This window comes from Trichosurus vulpecula, chromosome 1 (assembly GCF_011100635.1).
Source record: "Trichosurus vulpecula isolate mTriVul1 chromosome 1, mTriVul1.pri, whole genome shotgun sequence".
In the NCBI taxonomy this organism is placed as follows: domain Eukaryota; kingdom Metazoa; phylum Chordata; class Mammalia; order Diprotodontia; family Phalangeridae; genus Trichosurus; species Trichosurus vulpecula.
In genome coordinates this window covers 180,422,371-180,449,260 of record NC_050573.1, presented here as the reverse complement: position 1 = coordinate 180,449,260, position 26,890 = coordinate 180,422,371, and the positions used below count along the sequence as shown (strand labels likewise).

At 40.3% G+C, this 26,890-nt stretch overlaps 1 protein-coding gene across 2 annotated transcripts in view; it reads right to left on the bottom strand.

The window, feature by feature from the left end:
- The window catches only part of LOC118852104 (phosphatase and actin regulator 1), a 250,220-nt gene that overhangs the window by 86,553 nt on the left and 136,777 nt on the right, over positions 1-26,890 (bottom strand). Inside the window, exons 3-5 of one of the 2 annotated variants that reach the window (XM_036761771.1) lie at positions 24,966-25,133; positions 22,663-22,869; positions 1,827-2,148 (exon numbers count right to left, since the gene is read on the bottom strand). In XM_036761771.1, coding sequence (XP_036617666.1) covers positions 1,827-2,148; positions 22,663-22,869; positions 24,966-25,133 — 697 coding nt within the window. The remainder of the gene's footprint in view (positions 1-1,826; positions 2,149-22,662; positions 22,870-24,965; positions 25,134-26,890) is intronic. The other variant, XM_036761763.1, reaches the window with a different exon arrangement.

Genomic DNA, 26,890 nt, shown 5'->3' with positions numbered 1-26,890 from the left:
GGGTTTTCTTGGCAAAGATACTGGAGTGGTTTGTCATTTCCTTCTCTAGCTCATTTTACAGATGAGGAACCGAGGCAAACAGGGTTAAGTGTTTTGTCAGGGTCACGCAGCTACTAAGTGTCTGAGGCCGGATTTGAACTCATGAAGATGAGAATCCCTGCCTCCGAGCCCAGTGCTCTGCCCACTGTGCCACCTAGCCTCTCCAAGGTTTCATGTAGGAGGTGATATTTAAGCTAAATTTCAAAAGAAACCCAAAGAGATGGAGGTGAGGGGGAAATGGATTCTAGGCAGGAAAGGCAGCTTATATAAAAAGAAGTCCATTTCGGCTGGATAATAGAGTACACGGAAGTTGCCAATGCATTAAAAAACCCCTCAAAATGTAATCTAGATCAAGGATAGTGATGAGATTGCTATTAAATTGGTCCAGAGGAGACGATGAGGGTCTCAATTAGCGTGATATCTGTGCAAGTGAAGAGAAAGGGATAGGTGCAAGACCTGTCATGGAGGTAGGATCAACAAAACTGAGTTCTACTGTGAAAAGAAAAGGATGATAAATTTGATCAAACGGTCTGTTCGAAAATGGTAGTCTCCTTGGTGTCAACTCTGCCAGTAGCATGCTCTTGCCCTTCTGTACTTCAGTTTGCCCACATGGGGAAGAGGCAGGGAATGTTCAATAGATATCACAGCTCTGGGAAAGGTGGTTAGACTTTCAGCTCACTTTCAACAATTCATTCCTTCTCTTATACTAGAGGATCAAGAAACTGGCCTAAAAACTGGACTGGGTGATAGGAGTGCTTCTATTAGAGGAAATGAATGAAATAGAACCAAGGGTGAAAAGGACAGCAAACCCTAAACCTGAGGGACATCAGGACTGCAGGATCATAGGATTTTAGAACTGACCATCTATCTAGTCTAGGGCTTTTTAACCTGGGTTCCATGGATCTCCAAGGAAGTTGTGGATAGATTTCAGGAGGTTTGTGAACTTTATTTTCACTCTTCTAGACCTCTTATGGAAATTCATTGTTTCTTTAAACTATGGATGCAGGCCACAAACCACAGGCAAAGGGGTCTATGTCAAAAAAAGTTTATGATCGATCTAACTCTCTAATTTTACAGGTAAAGAAACTAAGACTCATATAGGTCAAGTGATTTGCCGCAGGTCTCAAAACTAGGTTTCGTGTGTGCGCGTGTATGTGTATGTGTGTGTGTGTGTGTGTGTGTGTGTGTGTGTGAGAGAGAGAGAGAGAGAGAGAGAGAGAGAGAGAGAGTGAGAGAGAGAGAGAGAGAAAACTAAATCAGAGAATCAGCCCCTAGAGAAATAAATAACTTTGCAATTAGATTAACAACAGGGCAGCTAGGTGGCGCAGTAAGTAGAGCACTAGCCCTGGAGTCAGGAGGACCTGAGTTCAAATGTGACCTCAGATACTTGATACACTTACTAGCTGTATGACCTTGGGCAAGTCACTTAACCCCAATTGCCCTGCCTTCCCCCCTCAAAAAAAACCCGAACAACAACAACAACATATAGTTATCCCACAATCCCTTTCCTTATTACCAAATAAAAGGGGAAGGCTTCCACCCATCATCCCTTCTCCCCATCCCCCCCCCATCCCAACTCCCATATTGTCTTCTATGATTTCTTCAAGGCTTCCTTTTATTTTACTTGTATAAATATAGATGTTCTATATTCTGGGCCTGAAACTCCCTTAAGGATGGACCCTGGGAACAAGAAACCTCCAAAGACGATTCCAAGTGCTATGCTGCCCCAGGGTTAGACCCACTATGAATGGCCCTCTCCTCAGGGTTTATAGGAAGGCTGGCATTACCTTTCCAGTCGCTGCATGGTCATAGCCAGGGTTTTATTCAATTCATCTATCATCCTGCAACCTGATGGCTGCATAGGTAGTGGACTGGAGGCGGAGGGGAGGTGCTGGCTGTGGCTGCCGTACTGGAGCTGGTGCTGCAACTGGGATGGCAGGACAGTATGGTGATGCTGAGCCATGGTCTGCTGGGCACTCTTCTGGGCCGCGTAGGAAGCGAGGGAGAGTTCTGGCCCTCCTAAAGGCATGCAAATCATGACTTTCTTTGGAGGTAGCGGAGGAGACAGTTTCACTGGCAAACAAGGCAATTTCACAGGGGCACCAGGATCTACAACAGAAGGAAGAAGGGAAGCAGGGAAGCATGACTTTTAGGCATCAAATGAGAGTATTTGTGTACTACAGCTCTGATATCATACTGCTTAGAAGAAGACATTAATCAGTGATGGGTAGCCTGGGACTTCCTAAATTGTGCTGCTTGCACATGGAATTCTTTAGATAAATGTCAGTACTAAAAGATGCAAGGAGTCTTGGGTAGTGTCAACAGATGCCAATGAATGTGCATTTCTACCCAACTCCTTCTGGTCTCCTCCCTTCAAAGCACAGTTTGTGGCAAAGGACTCTTGGGGACTTATGTATTCTAAGTACAAAGAAACAAAACTGAACTGCCTTGTCACCCATGTGGTCTTCAGCTGTCTGAAACTTCCTCAGAACTCACCATGTGAGGTCAAAAGCTCCCCTAAGAGGTAAACAAAATAGGAAGAAGAAACTAAAGACATTTTAAAAGACTGATCTGTTAGAACAGAGGGAAGGCCAAAAAGGATTACAGACAAGCAGGACAGCTTTGAAAGCTACAGGTTGCATTAATTACATAATTAAAAAGAAAAGCAGATTATACATAACAGAGATCTTTAGTTTCATGAACAATTTTATTTTTCTGTTTGCAATAAAAAGTTCAGAATAAAAATAAAAAGTTTTTTTAAACAGGGATGATCTCATAGGAGTGACATTCTCCCATCAAACAGATCTGCTTCTAGGGGGAAACAGGCTGAATAAATTGCCCATCTCCGTAAGGTGGAATTACTCTTTCAAGATTCTTTCTAAGCTGATCTACTGAGAGTGATGACAAGGCACTGTTTCCCAATACCAAAGAAAACACAGGTCCAGATACTCATCCATCTTTCCTGCTCTGAAACCAAACCATACCGAACCAACCAAACCAAAAGAACTCCTTTTTTTTTTTGAGTCAATCAGGGTTAAATGACTCACCCAGGGTCACAGAGTTAGTAAGCATCTGAGGCCAGATTTGAACCCAGGTCCTCCTGACTCCAGGGCTGGTGCTCTATCTGCTGTCACCTAGCTCTGCCTCACTCCCCCCAAAAATAAACAAACAAGAAGGAAAAGTCTCTAAACTAGAACAGTGCTTCAGGACAGATCTAGTATGAGTCCCCGAAAGGTCAAGAGCAAAGTAGCACAAATCTAAATCTCTTTCTCATTTCATGCTCCATTTTGCTCTTCCAGGGATCTTCCATAGCAGGCAGGATTAGATCAGACCCCAGGGAGCTTCTCTCATCAGGCGTAGTACTCTCATTGTCTCCCACGTCTTTGAGAATGAGGTGAAACATCACCAGCTGCTAGGATCCATGAGCCCCGATGATCAGATCCATACTTGGCTGGATCACTTGTCCTCATACATATGCACTGGCCTTGAGATGTTGGAAACTCACATTGAGAGAGAGGCAGGGAGGGAGACACTTCAGCCATCTCTTATAAGTCCAGGTTTTTGTCCCCAGGGAGCACAAGGCTACTGACTTTAACCTCCAATCATCTGCCTGATTTCTCTTCAGTGAGCAGGATTTGGCAACTGAGATTTAAAGCTTTGATCTTTCAGTTTTCCAACTGACCTCCATCACTTTTGCTAGGTAATCAACACTATTTGAGATGGTCTAGATAGGAGAGATGAGGCTAAGACTATTTTATGTCTCTAGTATAATCCTTCCAGGGGAGTCATGGTTAAAGTATTGATCATTAAACTGAGATGTTGAAGCTACTTGACTGAGTTGAGATTATTCAACTGAGAGGTTAGGCAGCTACATGGTGTAACAGATAGCATGAAGGACCTGGGGTCAGGAAGACCTGAGTTCAAATTCTGCTTAGACTCCAAGTACTTCCAGGCAATTCTCTAAGGCTCAAAATTGGAGAGCAGTTGTCATTTGCACCAGGAGAGGGGGCTTTCTCACCCAGGAGCACCTTAAAGGTATCACAGGCACAGACTAAAAAAAAAAAAAAGTATTGTAATGCTGTGTATGGCAGAGTTACTTTAGGTCTCACTGTCTGTTTCCAGGCTTATGCTCAGTAGTAACTGAACCAGAATGATCAGCTCCTTTAAAGCTTGGTGATTTCAGCCCAAACTTAGCACCTGCACCATGGTGAATCAACAGCCCACAGGTGGGATGGGACGTGCCTCCTGTTGGGAGCACCTGCCTGCCTTTGCCTCTCTCAAGGCAGCTGGTACTTCTGACTTGGCCAGCCCTAGCCCTAACAATCTGGCCAGCAGGAGATCCAGCTAGGAGCGCTTAGGAATCGTTTCTCTGAGTGCAGAGTCAGGAGTGATTAGGAATTAGGTTGAGCTCATCACAAGGAGCAACCTGGAACACACCTACACACACACATACACAAATACTCCCAACCACATGCATACTCACACATGCAATCTCATACATGCACACACGCTCACGATGCAGTCATGTAGCCTCATGCTGGCAATCATACCCACACACTTGCACTCATGCACACAAGCATGATGTACTCATATTCACTTACACACACACACACACACATACACAAACACTCATTATATTTCCACCCACTGATGTACAGCCATATCCAATAGTAGTTTCTGGGTGCGGTTTTGCTCAACTCAGCAAAGTTCTCTTTGTATCATCATTGACTAATGGGCTCCACAGACATATTTAAATGAACTGTCAAAACATGTGCAAGAAATCATCACCAAGACTGAATTAGAGGGAGGTTTTTGCTTTTTTTTTTCCTAGTCGAGGGGTGGTGGGATGTCTGGATCTGTGACTTTATTGGTATAGAGAACTCTCTACCAATTCTCTCTGTAACTGTTCTGCTACTTATACTCTCAGAGAACCATTTGGAGACATGAATGGGTTAAGCGACTTGCTCAGGTCATGTAGCCAAGCATGTATCATAGGCAAGACTTGAACCTAGATCTTCCTGACACTGAGGCCAGTTCTCTATCCACTAAACAACACTGCTTCTTTATCTGGACATACTCTTATTTAGAGACTTTGAGAACCCAGAGTCACCCCCAGATTGTGAAGAGCATGTTGGGCAAACTTCTAGGGATGGTTATGGGAGGATATGGACAAGAATCCAAAAGGATGGGAATTTATGGATAGGTGTTAATGCGCACCGCTGAGAGGAGCACCCACATTGAGTACATCCTAGATCCACTGAAGTACTAACATACTCAGGTACCATTTTCCAGGTTCGATACTATGATAGAAAACCACGGACATTCTTCTTCCTGTCTTTCATCTTGGTCCCCTTCTTTTGGATTTTCCACTGTTTCATGACAAAAACTAAGCAGGGACAGTGAGAAGAACATAAACTCTTTTGCTATGTGGTTTGCATGGCTTGATGCCCCCTTTGGGCACAGTCCTTTGGGAACAGAAACTGAGAGTAAAGTTCAGTTGTGCTTAGATAGCTTGTATAGGAAAGATGTTGACTTCATAGCTCTTATCACTACTTGGTTTGTACTGGTACATTCTGTAATGAGGAACAGCAACTACCCTACTGGCCTCACACCCATGTACACCTGCACAATGGTCACATAAGGGAAGGAGATCTAAGTCAAGCCTCAATTGCTAGTCAGTCAACAGCATTTATTAAGCATTTGCTGCATGCCAGGCAGGGTGTTAAGTTCTAGGGACACAAAGAAATGCAAAAAGACAGTCCTTTGCCCTCAAGGAGCTTACAGTTCAATGAGTGTCACAATATGTAAATAACCAAATATATAAAAGATTCATAAAGTATTTCAAAAAGTCCTAGTGAAGTTTTATAATTTAATAGCTTAAAAACTTATTGTTCATTCACATCTGATTCTGTGCGACCCCAAATGGGGTTCTCTTGGCAAAGATACTAGAGTGGTTTGCCATTCCCTTCTCCAGTGAATTAATGCAAATAGAGATTGAGTGAATTGCCCAGGGTCACACAGCTAGTGAGTATCCGAGATCAGATTTTGAAGTCAGGTATTCCTGACTCCAGGTTTAGCGCACTATCCATTGAGCCAAGTCGTGAGGCCTAAATGAGCTATGTCCTCGGGTACCAAAAGTACATGTTGATGTGACGTGACTCTTGATTTTTAAAGAACCACAGAAAGGGAAAAGTGCCATATGAATGGGAGATAGGCAAATATTTTCAAAAAGTGAAAAAAAGGTGGATTCTTCAGACTGCAGGTTGGCAAGACTGATTTTGGTTCCTAATAAAATGTTAGGATATATTTTAAAATACGCTTTTTGTGAACACTTAGAAAAGGAAAAGGAGATCACTATATACCGGAATGGGGTTATAAAGGAATGTATCTTACCAGAATAATCTCATTTCCCTTTTTGGTAGGTTTACTAGACTGGACTAAAAGGAAAAGTCACAGGCACAGTACCCTAGGTTTGAGCAAATCATTTGTTTAAGTCTCTCATTGTATTTCTGTATAAAAGATAGATATAGGCTTAATGATAGTATACTTAGCTAGGTTACAAACTGGCTAAATTACTAAACCCAGATAGTTATAATTAATAGGTTGACATCAAAAATTATACTAAAAACCTTGTGAGAGTTGTCGGATTGGATCTTACCTCAGCTCTCCCTCAAGTACCCAGTACAAGGTTCTATATATAAAATGGGCTTAATAAATATTTGTGGAGGAAATGAATTTGTTAAATGGGGAAATCTCTGGTGAAACATCATGGGATTCTATCCTTAGCTCTACTGAATCCAATATTTGTTTCAGTGTCTTGGATGAAAGCATGGATTACATGCTTATCAAATTTGTAGATGACACATAGCTGGGAGGGATAGCTAACAGCAGAAGACGATCAGGATCCGAAAAATTCTTAAAAGACTTGAACAATAGGGTAAATCTAAGAAGAGGAAGTTGAATGTGGACAAATGTAAGGTCTTATACTTGGGTTCAAAAGATCAAGTCCACGAGTACAGGATGGGGAAGTTGTATAATTTATGCAATAAAGATTCAGTAGATGTATTTTGGACTGCAAATTCAATATGAGTCAACACTGTGTTGAAGCAGTCGAGGAATTTAATATTATAGAATTGTGATGGAAACACAGACCCAGAATAAAGGAGGTTAGAGTCCCACTATACTCTTCCCTGCTTAGATCATTGCTGGGATATGATGTTCATTTAAACATATTTTAGGAAGGATTTTGCTGTTCATCTTTTGTTTTCAAAGAGGACCAGTGGCATCATGGGGTGATGTCTTGACAAGCAAGTGAACTGGATGTAAGTGAGGCAGAGTTGCACAAAGTCATCAGCCTCACTGTCTCTTTCAGAGTCATCCAAGCCCAGTGGTAAGACAAAAGTCAGGATGATTGGTGATGGCCCAGGATGCGGTGGATGACCATGGTGTCTTCAATGTTTGACCAAGCTCTAAGCACTCCACAGTACCTGCTTCAGCCACTTTCATGGCCTTTGGAACAAATTGTTCTCATCTGCTCATTCCTTGAGAGGAAGTATTCACATGGTTGAGGTAGATATTTCTCTAACTCACCAATGGATATGAGGCTTATTGGTTACCCTCAACCTGATGGATTTACTGGAGTGTTGCTGCTGTGCGTGCTATAGCTTCTTGAAGCCACAGGTGAGAGTCGGATGAAAGGTGGACAGGAAAAGTGGATAAGCAGCCCTGAAAAGGGCTTGGCAAATTTTCTCACCAGAGGTGCTAATCCCCCTGAACACCCCACATACCCCTTAGTAAGGATATCGAAAGACATTAACAAGTTGGAGCACATCCAGAGGAGACAGGTTGATAGGGTGAACAGACACAAAACTATGCTACCTGGGCATTGTGTAAAGGAATAAGGAACATTTTGCCTGGAGAAGAGAAGACCTAAGAAGATAAGACGGTTCTGTTCAATTATTTGAGGGTTTTCCTGAGGAATAAATATTAGATTTGGTCTTTTTTTCTCAAAGAACAAAACCAAGGGCAGTGGATAAAGGTTAAGGAGAGGCAGATTTTGGCTCAATAAATGAAATAATTTCTTAACAATTAGAGCTACGCAAAAGTACAATTGTATGCCATGGGATGTAGTGAGTCTCCCTCTAATTGGATGGCTTAGTTTGGGACTAGGTGCTGTGATTTTATGAAAATATCATCAGATGAGTAAGACAAAAGCTTATGGGGTTTCTAATAAAGAGTTCCCAACATCAATGAAATCATCGGAGGACTGAATAGCCAAGTACAGACCCTCTAGGAACTCTGCTACTACCTTATTCTTTCCAGGAAAAGCACACAACACCCTGTATGATGCATTGTTAAATGCACAAATACATTATGAAGCAGGTGGCCTGACCTTGATTCTATATAAACAGCCTTTGCCACATCTGTGAGGGTCTATCTGTTCAAATATCTTTCCCTTCTAGACTGCCAAGACTGAAGTTAGTGATTGGTGAGGAAACATTCTGGCTATACCATGAATGGATGAACCAATGAAACAGCATTTATTAAAGGCTTACTGTGTGCAAAACAAAAGGTGCTCATGTGTATATTTCAAAAGAGGTGGTATCTCTTAGGGTGGGTACACATTCTATCCATGAATTTTACAAACCTTCTAACCTAAATACATAATCATGAGCTGGTGCGACCAAATTATCACTTGGCAGTGAACTCACTGGTCATGAGCTTCTCACCACTTGGCTATGCTGATTTTCATTGGGATGAATAGTCATCACCAGTCTCAGGCTCCAAGTCTTTCCAGCTTAGTTGCAACCATTTCTTTAACCTGCCTTCCACTGACCTAGCCTTTGAGAATCCAGGCTCAAGGTCCTGGTTTGATGAAGCATTGAGCCAGGTCTTTAGTTAAATATATTACATAATATAAAGGTCAGTAAAAATAAACTCAGTTGGAGAATTCATAGGAGGCTAGAAATACAAGGAAGTCTTGTCACAGACAAGGAAGCTGATGCCCAGAACATTCCAAGGTCACACAGCTAATTAATGGCAGAATTTGAACTAGAACTGTCTTCTGACACTCAGTCTAACACTCTTTCTATCAATCCACTGTCTAGTCTTTTCTAATGAATTGATAAGTACAGCTTCAATGATTCTAGGTGGTACATATTGACAAGTTTCAATGTTTGCAACCAACCCTTAAAATAAAAGAGTAGAAAAATGGCTTAGGTTTGGAGGTATAAATGTGATGCATTTTTTCTGATAGAGTATTTCTACTGAAAGGAGGCATAGTAGAAAAAAAAAGCACTAGACATGGATCCAAGGGAAGGGTTAAGTCACTTGAACTGGTTTTATCTTCATTTTCTCATCTGTCAAGTAGTAGAGCTGGATGAGACAATCTCTAAGGATCCTTCCATGATTAATGATCTGTGTTTGACTCTGTCACCTAAATACTAATCCTGGCTCTGCCACTAGCCATTTGGGCAAGTCTCATCTTCTCTGGGTCTCAGATTACTTACCTCTGAAATAGGGACAATCATATCTAATCTATGTACTGTGAAGGGCTATTCTGAAGGTCAGATGAGGTCACTGAGAACACAGGGTCTTAAACTCAATAGATACAGTATTCATTGGTTGATTGATGTGGAATACTGTGCACTCATAATCCTGGCATTATTAATGATGATGACAGTGACAAGAGAAGAAACACAAACCTGGCTTGAGGATTTATGGAAAATAGATGAGTCCTCTGCAGTGATACTGAGCAAGACTCAGTATATTCATAAAAATGTCTGTGTTGATGGAGGAGAGCAAACAAAACCTCCTGTTCTAGAAAACAGGGAAAATAAACCCAAACTGTGTTTTACAGGGTGATAAAAACCCCACGAGGGCTATATTTTCTAACTATGACACTGCCTGTGCTGCCAACTTGAAGAGTGAAATGAAAAGCCTAGATTGCTTCATCAGTCTCCTACACTCCTGGATTGTAGCAAACACACCAAATTATTTAAGATAAAATTATTATGCCTCCGTTGTCTCTCCTCACACCTTCCAGAATGAGGATTGTTCTGTGTCCTGGCTGTAAAAGACCATTTCTAACTAACTTGATAGTGGCTTATGAGCCCTTCCTCAGTGGAATGGCACTCAGGGTTACGATGACCAGCCAGGCTATACTTCTGCATCAGTCACTGGCTGCAGCTCCAATGTTTAGCCTGTATCTAGAAGATGGAAGCACTGAAGGCTAGGAAGATTGCAACAGGGTGTATCAGGTGCCAGGTACCAGTAGAGGCAGAATTAAAGCCTGCAAAATTGCTCCACTTCCCTCAAACACTGAGTCAGATTGTTCCAACCAAAGGAAGACATTAAACAATTGATATTTACGTTGCACCTTAAAGTTTGTAAAGCACTTTCCATGTACCATTTACTAATGTAAGCCTTTCAGCTTCACTATAAGTAGGTATTGTAGGTGGTATTATGCCCATTTTACAGACTGACAAACTAGATTTGGTTCAGTAGCTTGCCTGTGGTCACATAGATACTAAGTATGGGAGGGGGGATTTGAACTGGACCCCAAGTCCAGTGTTCTGTCCCCTAATTCTAATAGAATTATAAGCTCTCAGAATCTGAGAAAACTCGCCTTTTCTTACCCAACCCCTATGTAAATCATGAATCTTCTCTATACTATCCCTGACTAGTGGTCATCCCAGACTTCATTTGAAAACTCTCAGTGAAAGGGATCTTATTACTTATTGGAACAGCATATTCCTACATTGAATCTTTCAGGATGATAGGTCATCATCATTTAGGAGATGGTTTTAATTATAGTCTAGGGTATTCAATTTGTCAATCAAATGTATATGGAAGTAAAATTTGTTGAATGTGCTTCCTTCCCCTCCCCCCACCAGGAACAGGGTGGTAAAATGGGGTGGAGCTAGAGCCAGCTTAGACCAACTTGGAGATCCAAATATTACATTTTTAGTGTAGGCATTTACATCTTGGAACTCATCAAACACTATAAATCGGAGCTTGATTTATTGTTTGGTTGATTTTCTAGATTTAAAAGAATTACGGAAAAATGTTAATGCAGATTAAACTAAAAAGTCCATGTAATTAATTTATTTTCCTGGAGAGCTGGTTATTAAACACGTACTAGCGCACTCTTGGATAGAGCACTAATAAAGAAAGTTATATATTTTATTATAATTGTTATTGTTAATGACAATAGCTAGCACTTAAATAGCACTTTTACTATTTTGTGATATTAAATAGCACTATTTACTATTACTAAATAGCACAAAATACTTTACAAACGTCATTTTGTCCTTTCAAAACCCTAGAAGGTAGGTGCTATTATTATCCCATTTTAAAGATGAGGAAACTGAGGCTGACTGAAGTTAAGTGACTTGCTCAGGGTCACAAAGCCAGTAAATCTGAGATCAGATTTAAACCCAAGACTTCCCGACTTCAGGTCCAGCATGACATCCACTGCATTACCTAGCTGTTATTTCACACAACACGAATTTAGTGCTCCCTGTTAAGTCAGAGGCAGCTAGGAGGCTCAGTGGATAAAGTGCTAGGCCTGGAGTCAGTTTAAATTCGATCTCAGACACTTACTAGCTGTGTGACCCTGGGCAAGTCACTTAACCTCTGTTTGCTTTATCTATTGGAGAAGGAAATGGCAAACTACTTCAGTATCTTTGCCAAGAAAACCCCAAGGACAACATTGGTGTGATGTAGTCCATGGGATCATGATGAGTTAGACACAACTGAACAACCAATAATCCAGAAGCTGCCCTTTTTCACAAGTAATAACCCACTGACCAGCAACAGCCTTATGATTTTGTTAATTATACACATCAGAACATATGATAGCATTATCTTTACAGTTTTTTGGTAGGCATTTCTGGGCAAGGGACAGGGAAGGAAGTAGCTCCATATGGTGGCAAGAGAGGTAGGGATGGTTTGTATCTTAAATGGATTACCAAATTTGCCTGTCCTATTATCAGCCTGTGACTCTGGGCAGACATGAGATGGAGAGAAAGCACAGATGTGGTTAGCTGTAATGACTGAAGAGATGGGGTAGATCAGAGAGAACAATGCTTTGTGTGGACAGACTAAAATGAGGAGGAATTATCAGTCTGAACAGGCAGTGACTGGGATGGAGCAAAGCTAATAAAATCATGACAAATGTGTTTAGAACAAGCACAGAAGTCTTACCCAATCCCAGACTACTAGAAGCAGGGGATACCCCTTTGGAAATGGAAAGAAGTAAAATGTAGGTCATAAAAGAAAGTTCCACCCCTTATAGCAGCTTTAAGTTTAGAGAATTCATTATTCAAGAGTTTTATAGGATGAAAGGACAAATAAATTCTTAAAAAAATTTTAGATTTGTGGATGTTAGAATTAAAACACATTATTAAAGGAAGATAGGAAACCATAGAATTTTATATTTGGAAGGACTTTAGAGTTCATCTGGTTCCAGAGAGATTAAATATTTTATCTTAGGTGATACAGCCATTTAGTGTCAGGGACAAGACTAGAATACAGGTTTTCTAATTTCCATTTTGGGCAGCTAGGTGGTGCAGTGGATAGAGTGTTGGCCCTGGAGTCAAGAAGATGAGTTCAAATCCAACCTCAGATACTTACCAGCTGTGTGACCCTGGGCAAGTCACTTAACTCTGTTTGCCTCAGTTTCCTCACCTGTAAAATGAGGTGGATAAGGCAATGGCAAACTGCTCCAGTATCTTTGACAAGAAAACCCCAAGAAATGGACATGACTGAAAAACAAGCTTCCAGTCTGGTCCTCTGTCCAACATACCATAGATATATGATTACATAGATTTAGAATTGGATGGGGCCTGAGCAGTCATCTAAGTCTATTCATTTTACAGAGAAATTACTAACTTTTTCAAAGTCAGTCAGGTAGTGGTAGAACAAATATTTGAACCCAGATCGTGGGCTTTTTTCCTGAACTTTACCACAAGTCTCTACACCTAATGTCTTGAGAGTGTTATCTGGGTGGTTACCATTTCTTCCTCTAGCATATTCCATATGGCTACAGGAGCATCTGCTTAGCACAGGGGATAGAGAGCTGGGCTTGGACTCAGGAAGTCCCGAGTTCAAATTTTGCCTCAGGCACTTGGTAGTTGTATAAGCCTGGGCAAAATGATTTAAACTCTGCCTGTTTTGGTGTCCTACCTTGTAAAACGAGGCTAATAATATAGCACCTCCCTTTAGGGTTATGAGGAATAAATGAAATAACATGTAAAGTACTTTGTGAATCTGAAAAGCACTATGTAAATGCTAGTTATTATTATAATATTTAGAACTTGAATATTGGCCTGGATGGGCTATGGGTTTGACTCTGAATGAGAACTTAAATGCTTTTGAAAAACAAACAGTATTACCAAGGAGAGTCAGACAGAGAGAGAGAGAGAGAGAGAGAGAGAGAGAGAGAGAGAGAGAGAGAGAGAGAGAAAGAAATAGAGAGAGGCAGAGAGAGACAGAGAGAGACAGAAAGACAGAGAGAGACACAGAGAGAGAGTGAGCGCTGGGAGGTTATCTAGTCATTTAAGCTCTTAATATGTTAGTTTCCTTATGTGTAAAATGAGGTCAACAATACATGAACTACCTTCCTCACAGTGGTCATTGTGAGGATCAAATGAGGTAATGAGATAAAGCACTTTGTAACTGAAATGACACATAATTAATTTGTAATTATTTGTCATAAAGTTTGTGTTTTTTTCAGGTTTAAGAGGGCAAATGCTGTTATCTAGTCATTTTTCAGTTGTGTCCTATTCTTTGTGACTCCATTTGGGATTTTCTTGGCAAAGATACTGGACTAGTTTGCATTTCTTTCTCCAGCTCATTTTACAGATAAGAAAACTGAGGCAAACAGTGTTAAATGACTTGCCTAGGGTCACACAGCTGCTAAGTGTCTGAGGCCAGTTTTGAATTTAGCTTGGATGAGTCTTCCTGACTCCAGGCCACTGTGCTACCTAGATGCCCAAAGAGGGCAAATAGGTCACACTAGAAAATATGGGGCAACCCAGATTTCTCCATAGCTAGTAACATACATTAGAAAATCATAGCATTTAGAACTAGAAGGAACCTCTGAGACCATCTTGTTTAATCTCTCTCTCACACAGTGCAAAAAGTTCTTTCTATAGAACCCTGCCCATCAGTCATTTATCTTCCCACCTGAGTTCTTTCAGCAATGGAGAATTTCCTCTCTCAAAAAGCTTAAGTTGTTAGAATTTAGACCTATCCTATGATGAGCCGAAATAAATAAGTCTACCGGTCTTCATAAGCAGTAGAGAACAAGCACTTCTTTTCCTCTGTAAGACAGCTCTTCAAACACATGAAGATAGCTATCATCTTCCCTTTGTTCCCCTCCCCCACCCCAAGTTCACCAAGTTCTTTCTTTCAGCCTCTCTTCGTAATGACATGGTTTCTGGATCACTTACAATCCTAGTTGTGATAGGACCTATTGGTCTACCAAGGTTCTCCCCCTCACCGTTGCCACCCAATGGGAATTTGTTCAGATCCCTGCCTCCCTTGGGGCAGAATCCTGATCACTTATAAGCATGAAAGTTCCACTCACACAGAATCAGGGTCCCCTCTAACCTGGTGGATGTCTGAAGACCACTTGACTCACCGTACCCTTTCTTGCTGGTCACTCACAAGCTTCCATATGGAAACAAGAGGGGTCATGCCTATAGAAGCTAAGTGCCACTGTATCCTTGTTGCCTAGCCTTTCTATAGTAGGCTACGTTACCCTTGTTTCAATAACTGTTCAATCACTTATGAGTGTATCATTTCACCTCCAAATCAAACCTGGCTAATTTAAATTTTTATTTATTTTTTGGCTATTCTTCCCTGGATACATTCCAATGTGTCAATATCTCTCATTAAATATGATTCCTGAATCAAACACAACTCTCTAGATATCGTCTGACCAATTCAGAGTAAAGAGGGCCTACTGGTTCCCATACTCTGAATATTACTTCAATATGTTGGTGGTTTAGTGACCTCACTGAAATGGGTACTCTCTCCAGTGGTACAGATTACAAGCATTTATACCTTCTCATATTACATGACTCTTGTTCGTATCATCCAATAAGTCCTCTGTAGGAAGTCCACTCAACTTGCTTGGAGTCCTCTAAATTTCTTATTATTAATATTACATGGATGCCACACCTAGGCTACAACACCAGTTATCTCTCGCCTTTGCTGCATGAGCAGTTAACCTATCTCTCCAGGCTGCTATCTCTCTGATCATAGTTCTTGTTCTCCTTCTCCTTCTCCTTCTCCTCTTCTTCCTCCTCCTCCTCTGGCTCCTCCTTCTTCTTTTTCTCCTCCTCCTCCTCCTCCTGCTCCTCCTTCTTCTCTTTCTTTCTTTCTTTCCTTCTTCCTTCCTTTTCTTTCTTTCTTTCTTTCTTTCTTTCTTTCTTTCTTTCTTTCTTTCTTTCTTTCTTTCTTTCTTTCTTTCTTCATTGGTAAGCTGTTAGAGTTTATTCATGTCTCCATTACTCTTTAGGTTTCCTGCAATTTTAATTCCTTGAAGACTTTGGCATTCCATGACTCACAGTCATATGGCATCATCAGAAGAATGATGATGCTAAAAACCCTTGGTTTTAGAGTGAAGCTTCAGACCATTAAACACTAAGCAATTTCCCAAAGCCCTTCCCATTCTTCTCCTGCATTGTGAGACCAATTCAGTGACCATCCATAGTCTGTCCAAGGTATGTAAGAGCCCTCTGGGCTATCTGTTTAATTTCCTGACATGGTTTGGACAGCTAGCATTCTTCAGTCCCTTAGCTTTTCTTATGTGTATTATTAGGCTAGATTCTTTTGAGTGATCAAGGATTTAATTTAGAATGTTCTACAGTGTTTTGAGTCTGGATGTAATCAACACAATGTCATCCAAACACAGGAGAATTGGGGAGGGCCTCACCACATAGCAAGAGTTCTGAGCCTGGTATTTGTCATGTTACTTTAAAAACTTTTTTATAATTGTATTTCAATATATTTGGTTTCTTTTGTAATCTTATGTATTTCATTTCATGCACTTAAAATCATTATTCCGAGGAGTCCATAGCTTTCACCAGATTGCCAAGGGGTCTATGACACAAAAAGAGCCTGGTCTACAGGGAACCCTTCTTCCATTTGGACTATGCAGTCTTAGATTTTGTTATTTTTCTCAATAATCACATTACACTAATGGCTCGTTTCAACTTTGTGATGACGTGAATTCTTCAGATGTTTTTTACGTTGAGCTGCTGCTGAGCCTGGTCTGATCAATCTCGTACTTTTGCAATTGAATAAAAAAAGACCTTATCTACATGGCTTTACATTCGTCCCTTTCAAGGTAATGTTGTTATTGGTGTTGCTATTGTGGTTTAAGCTCAGAGTCCAACCTGCAGAGACTGTTTTGAATTTTGATGGTGGTAGCCATTTATAGTGGTAACTTTCTCTCTCATCTTTCTTTTTTTTTTCTTAACTGTAAATCTGATAATTAAGTCTTCTGTTTTTTTTTTTTACAAGTGGTTAATAAAAATGTTCAACATGATTGATTCAAGGATAGAGCCCTATGGCACTTGACAGACCTCCCTCCAGACGGATCAATAACTCTCCTGTTATTGTTTTTAGTAAGTGCAAAACTAAATTTATAGGCAATTTGGCATTAGTGGATAGAGCACTGGATCTGGAGCCAGAAAGATCTGAGTTCGATCCCAGCCTTAGCTGTGTGACCCTGGGCAAGTTACTCATCCTCTGTTTGCCTCAATGTTCTCAACTGTAAAATGTAGATGATAAGAGCATTTACCTCTCAGGGATGTTGTGAAGATTAAATCAGATAATATTTGTAAAGCACTTAGCATGGTACCTGGTACCTAGCAGGTTCTATATAAATGTTTATTCCTTTCTCAGACCTCATTGTACGATCATCTAATCTACTTCAGTTCATTCAGTTCAACATATAGCACATCCTTTCATGGATGTTTTCTCAATTTTCTGGCTGAAATCAAGACTCTCTCTATGTCTATGTCATGCTTCTGATTTACTAACAATTATTCTGTCTAAAAAAGCAAGCTATTTTGGCTTGACTTACTTAGTAGATCCATATCCATCCCGGTTCTGACAATATAGGCCAGAGTTTTAAGAAAGCCTGTGGGCTTTAACTCAGGATTAGCCATTAGGAAGTCCACATGTAGTTCTGATACATCCAAGGTATTAACTTATCTTCTGCATTTTGAGGGGAGAAAAAGCAAGCTCAAAAAGCAAAACTTGAAAAGCAAACTCACTAGAAAAATTCAAACTAAGTTTTCTGGATCACAAGAAAGCATTTTTATGTTCAGGGGCTTCCAGGATAACCGTTACTCTTTCCCCACAGCCAGCCTTTCCTATTAACATGGTAATAATATCATTATTGATCCACAGCTGAGAGTCTCTAGTCCTTTGTGGTGATGTCATAATAGGTGTGTCTCTCCTCCCATCACATTTTTTTTTATCACTATAATATACTTGAGAAAGAAGGCACTTTCCAGCCAGGGTGATTAGATCAGAAGGACAGGTTTATCGATCTTTCTAAATCATATTTGGCCTTTGGTACCTCTAGTTAAGCTGAACTTGGAGCATAGATAGAAACCATGATCTTACGTGTGACCTAGCCAGACAAGAAATTGGCTGAAAAGCACCTTCGGGTAGAATGCAGAATATGACCCTGAGACTATGGATATGTGAGGTTGTTTAACAACTGGAGTGTTAAGCACAAAATGCTTCTGAAGTTATTTAAACTGAAGAAACATCATGCATGCCTCTCTTCCTCATGGGTGCCTGGACTGGGTAGGATTAACTTCATTCTCCCTTTCTTCTGGGCAATAGTCCAAAGCAGAAAACACTGCCTTTCCCTCTTGTGTCTCTATTCTCTTTGTTGCACAAATAGGCTTGAGCTGTGAGTTGGTTCCCAACTTTTAAGGGTAATTTCTGGCATTGGGATTCTGGTTTGACCCAATCCAATAAAGTCCTATAGCAAAGGGAGGTTAGGTTGTATCTGAATCATTAGGGTTAAGTGATAAAGGGCAGAATTATAATTTATAGTCAATATTTTTAATAGATGTGCATTTTGGTATTAGACTAGGAAGTATCAGTGTATTTTATTTGGGGTTGAGGCTTTGGTCTTGCTGACAGTGTCTTACTAGACAATTGTGGATTATGCCAAGGCTTTTAGGAAGCTGCATATAAAGAATCCTTCTGATTATCCTATTGAAGAAGGGGTAAAATTCAGGGTCCAGTGGCCCAACTTCTACCTTTCCTCTCTCTGTTACAGTGTGGTACTGGCTGATAATGAAGAGGCTGAGATAATTGGGATATGTCTTCCGGGGGCAGAGTGGAGAAGCACAGACTTTTGGGGTTGGACGGGACCTAGTGTCTGAGAAAAAGAAGAGGGGGGAAAATAAGAGAAAAGAAGGAAAGAGGAGGCAGAAACCGGGAGAGAGGGAAGAAAGAATGAAAGGAAAAGAAAGGAAGGAAAGAAGGAAGGAGAGAAGAGAAGGGAAGGAGGGAGGAAGGAAAGAAAGAAGAAAAAACGCTAAATGTGTAAATTTGACCATGTAACCGTGACAATGCCACATAATTTGAGACATATATCTCTATCTCTATCTATCTATCTATCTATCACACATTAGAACATAACCTCTGGTTTAATGAGACTTGGGTGACAGATTCTCATTAAACACACTTAAATGCTGGAGTTAGAAATACTAGAAGCTAAAGAGACTTCTTGTCAGGCAAATTTGTAGTTAACATTATAATTGGCAATCAACCAAGTTTTGATAATACAGTAAGTGTCCATGTATAGAGAGCACAGCTCAGCCCTGGGCAGGTCCACATTACCCAAAGCCCTTGTTTACAAGAATCCACGGTGGTTTCCTTCCATAGCTGTTTTTTTCTAATTGCAGCCAAGTGTTCCCCATGTGATTTGTCCCTGTTTCTCAGCTGTTGTTCCTGAACCTTACAGGCCTGTAATCAGGAAAAATCTTCTTTAAAATTCAAACACAGCAAAATTCCTTCTTTTCGCAGCCCAACAAGGCTGAGCACTACCAGAACACTTTCTTTTTTAAAGGACTGTATACTGTTTGTCTGGAGTCCAAAAACAAATGGAAGGGGGAGGTTTTTAAGTTTTGGAGAAAAGCATCCACCGATTCAGTCACGGTAAAGCTTTGCTTTCAGAAAGACCTGAGTTCTAGTGTTGACTCTGATGTACACTGACTGCATGACCATGAGCATTAACCTCTCCATTCCCCAGGGCAAATCTCTAGAACAGAAATAACAGATGAGTTGCTGACCTGTATCAGTGGAGGGAATTCTTCACACTGCTAACAACCCAGACCCCCAATTTTTTTTTAAATAAAAAGAGAGGGGAGTTAGGGTCAATAAGGTGAGGAAGGGCAAAGGGTTGGGAAAGAGGAGCTCCTCTCCACTTGGGTGAAGAATATAGAGGAAACTGGTAAGAAAAAGTGCTCCCATTTCTATTATCATCATTTTCAGGACCAAATGGAAAAGAGAGCCAAATCTCAGAGATACTTCTGTCCTCCTCTCATTGGTCACATACCTAGAATGAAAACCATTCCAGGAACACATTTCCTCCAGAACACTACCAGACCATTAACCACTGTCACTCTCCATTAGTCATGCTTGGTGTCTCTTAATCTGTCCTCTGTCCCCTTTTCAAAAATGTCACTAGAATAGTAGACACTGAAAACACAAACACACCCTGGAGAAGTTATGAGTCTCTATATAGAGTTCCAGAATCCGTACTTTATTAATTCTTTCACTCACAACCTGCAGATGTCTCTGGAGTAATTAGCAACAGAATAGGGTTAATGTAGTTGCCTCATGGTGATACTGATTCATTATGATTGATTGCTCACTTACATAGATTATGCAAGTCTAATTAAGTGAAAACCCAAAAGGATAGCATGAGACAGACCACATGTAAACACCTCTCTCTCCTCCCTCATCTTCTCTCCACCATATTTCTAAAGGCTGCTGAGAACATTAGGATAAGCCTATTACCCTTTAAATGTCTTGGTTCATTAAGGCTGGGTATGTAGAGGTAGAGTTTACAGACAATAACAACTTGCTATTCCTGGGGAAGAATAAATTAGGCTGGAGACTTGGGGCTAATTTATTTGTCCCTATTCCCTTTCTTACTTCAAAGATGATCTGTGTGCACCAGAACAATCACTGTCAACACCTGTCTTTCTCCAGGGCTTGTACTTAGAGTAAATGTATGTCCCTACATTTACAAAAGTCCAATGAACAAAAATATGAATTTGCAAGACAGAATAAATGAGAGCATAATTCAGCCAGGAAGTCCTGTTGATTCTTCCTTTGAAATGGTTCTTTCACTTCTAATCAGTTCCTTCTTTTTCATCCCCACTGCCACTTCTAGGCATTCTGCCCAGAATAGCTTCCCATGCTAACTGGTATCCCTGCTTCTAGTCTCTCACTTGTTCAGATTTCATCTTTCTAAATCACTTTCATCATGCTATTCCCTTGACTGGAAAACTCCAGTGGTCTCCTGGGATATAGGAGCAGTGCAGGACAAAGTCCAAATTATTTCGGCTCGAAGTCAGGACTCTCCATAATTTGGATGCATCCTATTAACAAAACTTAGCTTGCATTACTCCCCAACATACATCCTTCAACAGCCAAGCCAGTATCTCCGTTGTCCTTGGAGGATGAAATGCTTATTCCTAACTCAAAGCTGTTGTCTTCTTTTAGAATGTCCATTTTCCTCCTCTGTACTTAGCCAAATCCCATGTAGATTTCAAGGCCTGGATAGAAGCCCAACTAACTCTTCTATAATGCCTCCCATAATTTTTCTAGCCCACAGAAGTCTCCTTCTTCTCTCAATTACTAATATGCACTGTGTTTATCACTCACTTAAGGATTTCATCAAATACTACATTATATCCTTACTTAACTATTTCTTGTCTGAATGTCATATCCCCATCTAGCTTGTGGAAGGCAGGGGCTGTTCTGCAAAATTTTAGTGCCTATCATAGTGTGATGAAATATTTTTTTAATGTTTTTTTTTATTCCAAACTGATGATTTCACTGCTGTGGGAAAATTTTGGAATAAAAATAACAATGCACATTATACTGGGGGAGGGGAGATCTGTAAAGGTTTTTATTTTAGTATTTAAATAATTATGTCAATATAATTGGTTTTCTTTGCAAACCTACATATTTTATTTTATATATTTAAAAGCATTATTCTGAGAAGCAGTTCACAATCTGCGCCAAACTGCCAAAGGGGTCCACAACACACAAAAAGGTTAAGAACCCCTGCCTGAGTATTCCTCGGGGGCCACTGAGATGTCAAGTGACTTGCCCAAGATCACACAGTCAACAGTATCAGAGACAGAACTTACAGCCAGTCTTCCTGACTATGCCACAATGCATTTTGTATCTTGTCTCAGCCATTTACTATCATATAGATGCTAAATATCTGTCTGACAAATCAATCAATGAAATTTGGCTCATGCAACTTTTGGGGAATACTGCTATTATATAAAATGAGTTATAATTGTAGAAAAAAAATAGCCTCTTGAAGGAAGTTCAGTACTTTTGGAGTACCATTCTGCCCTTCTGAATGGCATCCTGAGCAAGAAGCTGGGAAACAGATGGGCAAATGATGCTAGCTTTTCTGGTGAGTTGCTATTGGTCTAAAAAAATCAATTAATTTTTCTGCATCTCAGTTTATTCCATCTGTAGAATAAGTGAATATTGTCCTCCTCCAGCTTAATTTATGTAAAAAAATTGCAGGGAGTTGCTTAGATACTATTTGTAAAAAAAAGTTCTTGGCTTTTTCTGACAAGGGATTATACCTACATAAAGCAGTCTCATCAACAGTGTGAAAACAACTCTCAGAAGTCTTTTTTCCCCACCAATTACACCCCATTCCTACACCATAAAGTGATCTTCCTATTCATTAGTGAAGCACAGTTAATTTCTCTACTCAAGTATTTTAATAATTGTAGACACATTCATTAAGTAGCACTTAAAAATGAAAATGTAGAAAACATTTAGGTCTATATTTCGAAGCCTATCCTCTGTTAAAATATAAGTCCCTGAGGCATTTCATCATAGCTTGCTATCTGGGATTAAAAAAATGGAGGAAAGATAATCTCATGATAAAACATAATATGAAAACTAGACCTTCGGAGCAAAATTTGAAGAGAAAGGTGGAAAATCTAGCCAGACTCCAACTATTAAATAGAAAGGGAAAAGAAATCTGTCTTTGTAAACATTCCAAAGCTAAATGGAATAAACCCAGAATGGAAAACACTTTGGGATTTTTCCCATGAATACAAAAGCGCACGCCGACAGGTACAAACATGGAGGGGCTCCTTAACTTCTTGTGGGAGACTAGTGGGTGTATGTGTGTGCATGCTGATGCACAAATTCAGACCCCCAAAACAAGGGACTGATGCACTTGGAGATATATCTTCACTCTGAAGAACAGTTGCCCAGGAGAGATACATTCAAATCTCTGTGTGGGACTGAACCATCCCTTGAAGGGAGGGGGTGGCCCTGGGCCCTCGAGAGATAGTCTTTACTTACCCGTTAAATGGTTGGCAATCCTGGCAATGGGTTTAGGAGGCAGGGCGGGGGGCTGCTTGAGAAAGGGCAACTGTTTCACTGGGGTCTCCTCATGGTCTCCAGGGAAAGCAGCAGTTTTTTTGGGGGGAAGTAGCAGGACTGGCTTAGCGGAAGGATCTTGGGACAGGAGGGCTCCGGACTCACTGGCTGAGGGGCTTTCTTCAGACACTGGAGGGCACAACCACATTATACACACAACAACGTTACAAGCAAGGTAGCAGATACCAGCAGCAGCCAGGACAAAGCACATAGCACATTGTGGACACATGTTATCAACACAGTTAAGAGAAGAGAACACTCAACTTCATTATACATACCTAGAAAACCAAGAAAAGAAAAACAAAGCTTTGTTGAAAGAAAGAGGAAGAGGGGGAGAATAAGAGAAAGGAGAAAAAAAGGAGCAAGAAAAAAAGGGAGAGAGAGAACAAAAAAGAGAATGTAAAAGAGAACAAATATTTTCATAGCACCATCAAAAAAAGCCCTCAGATTTCAAGTTCTTTGGATGCATTGCACTGGAATCTGACATTATCATACTTAAACAATGAGGACACTTCTCCAACCCTAATAGTCATTTAGAGCTGCCTTTCCCTCTAGCCTGTTGATGTTTTCAGCAGACAATAGGACAAAGTGGAACTATCACTGAACTGTTTTAGCCAATCCTTCCTCTCCTCTCTTCTGTTCTCTCCTCTCCTCCCCTTCCTTCTTTTCTCTCCTCTGCCTCTGTCTCCTCTCTATCTGTCTCTGTGTCTCTCTGTCTGTCTGTCTCGTCTCTCTCTGTCTTTCTGTGTCTGTGTCTCTGTCTCTCTCTGTGTTTCCTCTCCCTCTCTTATCCTTCTCCCTTTCTTCTCCTTCACCTTCTCCTCTCTCCAGGGCTCTAGAACAACAGGTTATAATAATTAGAACACAGAAAGGAGACTCAGCCAGCCATGCTGCACACCACATGTCTATGGAAGCCAGCTAGAGACACTCCTTTAGGACCACATACAGTGATGGCTGAATGTCAGCCACTAAGTTGGTAACTTAGATTCTCAAGGAGACCAACATGCCACCCGCTTGCTGTCTTATCATCCTAGGAAAGTCAAAAGACACAAAATTTTCTCAGTGGGCTAGAACTTGAATAACCACCTGCAATGAAACCTATGGGGGAGAAAACCCCCCAGATCAGAAATTGTAAAGTGATCTTAAGTCATCTTTGGAAAGTTTCATTGCAACATCTCTCCTGCTTTTTATCACTTAGCCACAATATGACATTACGGATATGATTTTTCCTCTATTCAAACCAAGGTGGTTTAACGTATGGTAATTAGTTCAATGTGTCAGTGAGAATATTACATTATCTCCTCATCTTTAGACATATTATTGTCATCAATTCTGGTCATGCAGATGGGAAAGGGCGTCACCAGGGTCAAAAATAAGGCACTAGAAATTCATTTTTAAAACACACTTCTCTTTTCTCCTGCTGTGTCTGCTCCCAAACTGCTTGAAGCTCAGTACATGATACAGAGAAAGATGCTCTACTCAAGTATCACACCCTCTAAGAGGTCCTTATGCTTGGTCTGGTCCTTGAGAGGAAACATTCCTTCATGTGCAAGAATGAGGAACCTATCTGGATGCTTAGATGGATTCTAGACATTTACCACCATTCCTAAAACCCTTTAAATGATGGGATATTAGTACCCCAACCAACATCAGAACCAAACTGAGGCTAAAAGGCAAGGGTGAGATACCCTTCAAGTTATCTACTGGCAAACTAAAGATCTGAATCACCATGAGAAGTTATTTTTGGTCCACTTGGAGGGGAATAAAAGTACATTTCAAGGGCAGTGAACATGGTAAGTGTAGAAGGTAGATGAAGCATATTATAAATAGCAGGATCCTAAATTCATCTGCTCCAAAGTAACAGTAGAAATGATTAGAAAACAAACTATCCCATTTAAAAATACTAATGTTGTCAAGAAAGGAAATCCATTCTTAAAGAGAAAAAGATTTTCAAAGATTAAAAGAGCCCAAACCCCAAACATTATTGCATTAAAAATCTATTAAGCAGAAACACTCAAAACCAATAGTATTGCAAACACTAGAAATAAGGAAAAATTTTTTTCCTCCAACATATTTGTTGATTGATTGATCATGACTCATCTGCATTTCCTGGTCTTCATGCTCAGTAGTATGGATAGAAATGTGAAGCAAGTCAGGTTAAAGAGCCCATGCACCATACTACTGAGAAACTTTCTTGATTCTGATCATGACAAGGAAGGCATTACCTGTCCCATCCATGATGTCTGAGGGTTGGAGCACCTCATAAGAGCAGGGATCCCTGGGCATCGGAACTGGTTCCATTTCTGATAGGGCAGGAAGTGAAAGCTGGCTGGAGCTCAAAGACTGACCATTCTCCAGTGATCCTTCTTCACTGGATATAGAAAGTTCTCCATCTGGAAATAAAGGAAATAATTCAGAGACCATTAAAAAAAAAAGAAGGGGCTTTTGCTAGTAGGAAAGTAGAAACACTGAAGACCTTCAATGCTCTTAAATGATCATTATGAAGATCAAATAGAATTCAGAAGAACAGAGTGCATTATGGGAAGGTTGTATGTAGTCCTTTTCTCCTCCCCCTGCCACACTCGGCACAAGGGCAGTGGGTCCCAATATTTCCAGGGATGGAAACTCACACTGGTTATTTCACAATGTCTCTTCTTGTTTGCCCCCACCAAGTAATATTTTGCAAATATTTATTTTAAAATTAATTTTGTTTTTCAATTAAAAAATTAATCCTATGTTATCTTTTGAAAAGACTGGGCACACTGGGGTGTTGTTAAATCAGGCTTGAGAATCCATGAACTTGGGAGAAGAAGGCGGTTTTCCTCAAGAAGCAACCATCAAGTGAGCAAACATCGTATTAATCAATTCACAGAAAAAGTTCCTTAATTCTATTCCCCTCCCAAAAAGAATATTCGTCTAATGTTTTCAACTCACTCTAAACTGCAATAGCCCAAGGAGAACCTCTCAGTCATGTAATCCTTCTACCTAGAGAGATCAGCGGGAAACTGCACACGTCAATTCTTTATCTTGTTTAAAGTCCCCGCAGCATAAAAGGCAGCTAGTTAACACCAGAGGGTAGATCAAACTCTATGCCACAATGGTCATTTATAACATCAAAATTCTCCCATTGTGAATTAATCTTGGCCCAGAGGAGTACTAGACAACCAGACATAAAATTCAAATTAATTTTTAAAGAGGCCTGAAAGCTGTTCCAGTCAGATGGTTACACAAATGAAAAGCCTCTAACTTAGGCCTAGATTAGAAGCTAGTCATGCAGTTATGGCTATGGAAATGGAGGAGCGAGGGGAGGATTGAATGATGACTTATTTGTGGAATGAGAGCACCGCTGTAATTTTAACATGAATATTACCTTATTGACAATTTCCTTTTGCTCTGTTTTTCCCAATATCATTCATTAGATATGCTGCCAATGATAAATGGCAGTGGATAATAATAATAGCTAATATTTATATATTAAATATATATTCTAATAAACACAACATAGTTTATATTTATATACATTTATAAAAGGAGGCAGCTAGGTGGCACAATAGATACAGTGCCAGGCCTAGAGTCAGGAAGACTCCTTTTCCTGGGTTCAAATCCGGCCTCAGACACTTACCAGCTGTGTGACCCTGGGCAAGTCATTTAACCCTGTTTGCCTCAGTTTCCTTATCTGTATAAAGAGCTGGAGAAGGAAATGGCAAACCACTCTAGTATCTTTGCCATGAAAACCATGAAATGTCGGCTATAACTGAAATGACTCAACAACAACACATTTGTATACCATATTTCTCCATGTATAAGACACGCCTTAATTTGGGGGCCTGAAATTTGAAAAAAAAATGTATTACATAAAGTTATTGAACTCAAGTTTTATTCATCATAAAATTCATACAGTAATACGATGAAATCTGCTGCTCATAGCTTTTAAGCATCTTTTGGACAAGTCTGGTGCATGTACACAGGCTTAGTCCATTCTGTTTCATGAACCTGAAGCACCAGTTGTGTCCTCCTTTGAAATCAGTAACTTCTTTTTCATCAGCAATTCTTGCCTCATGCTCAACCATCTTTGTGGACACAGGAATTCCAATTGCCCTTTGCTCTTCAATCCATATCTTCAATTCCCTCTCTAAATCAGGCCATTTTG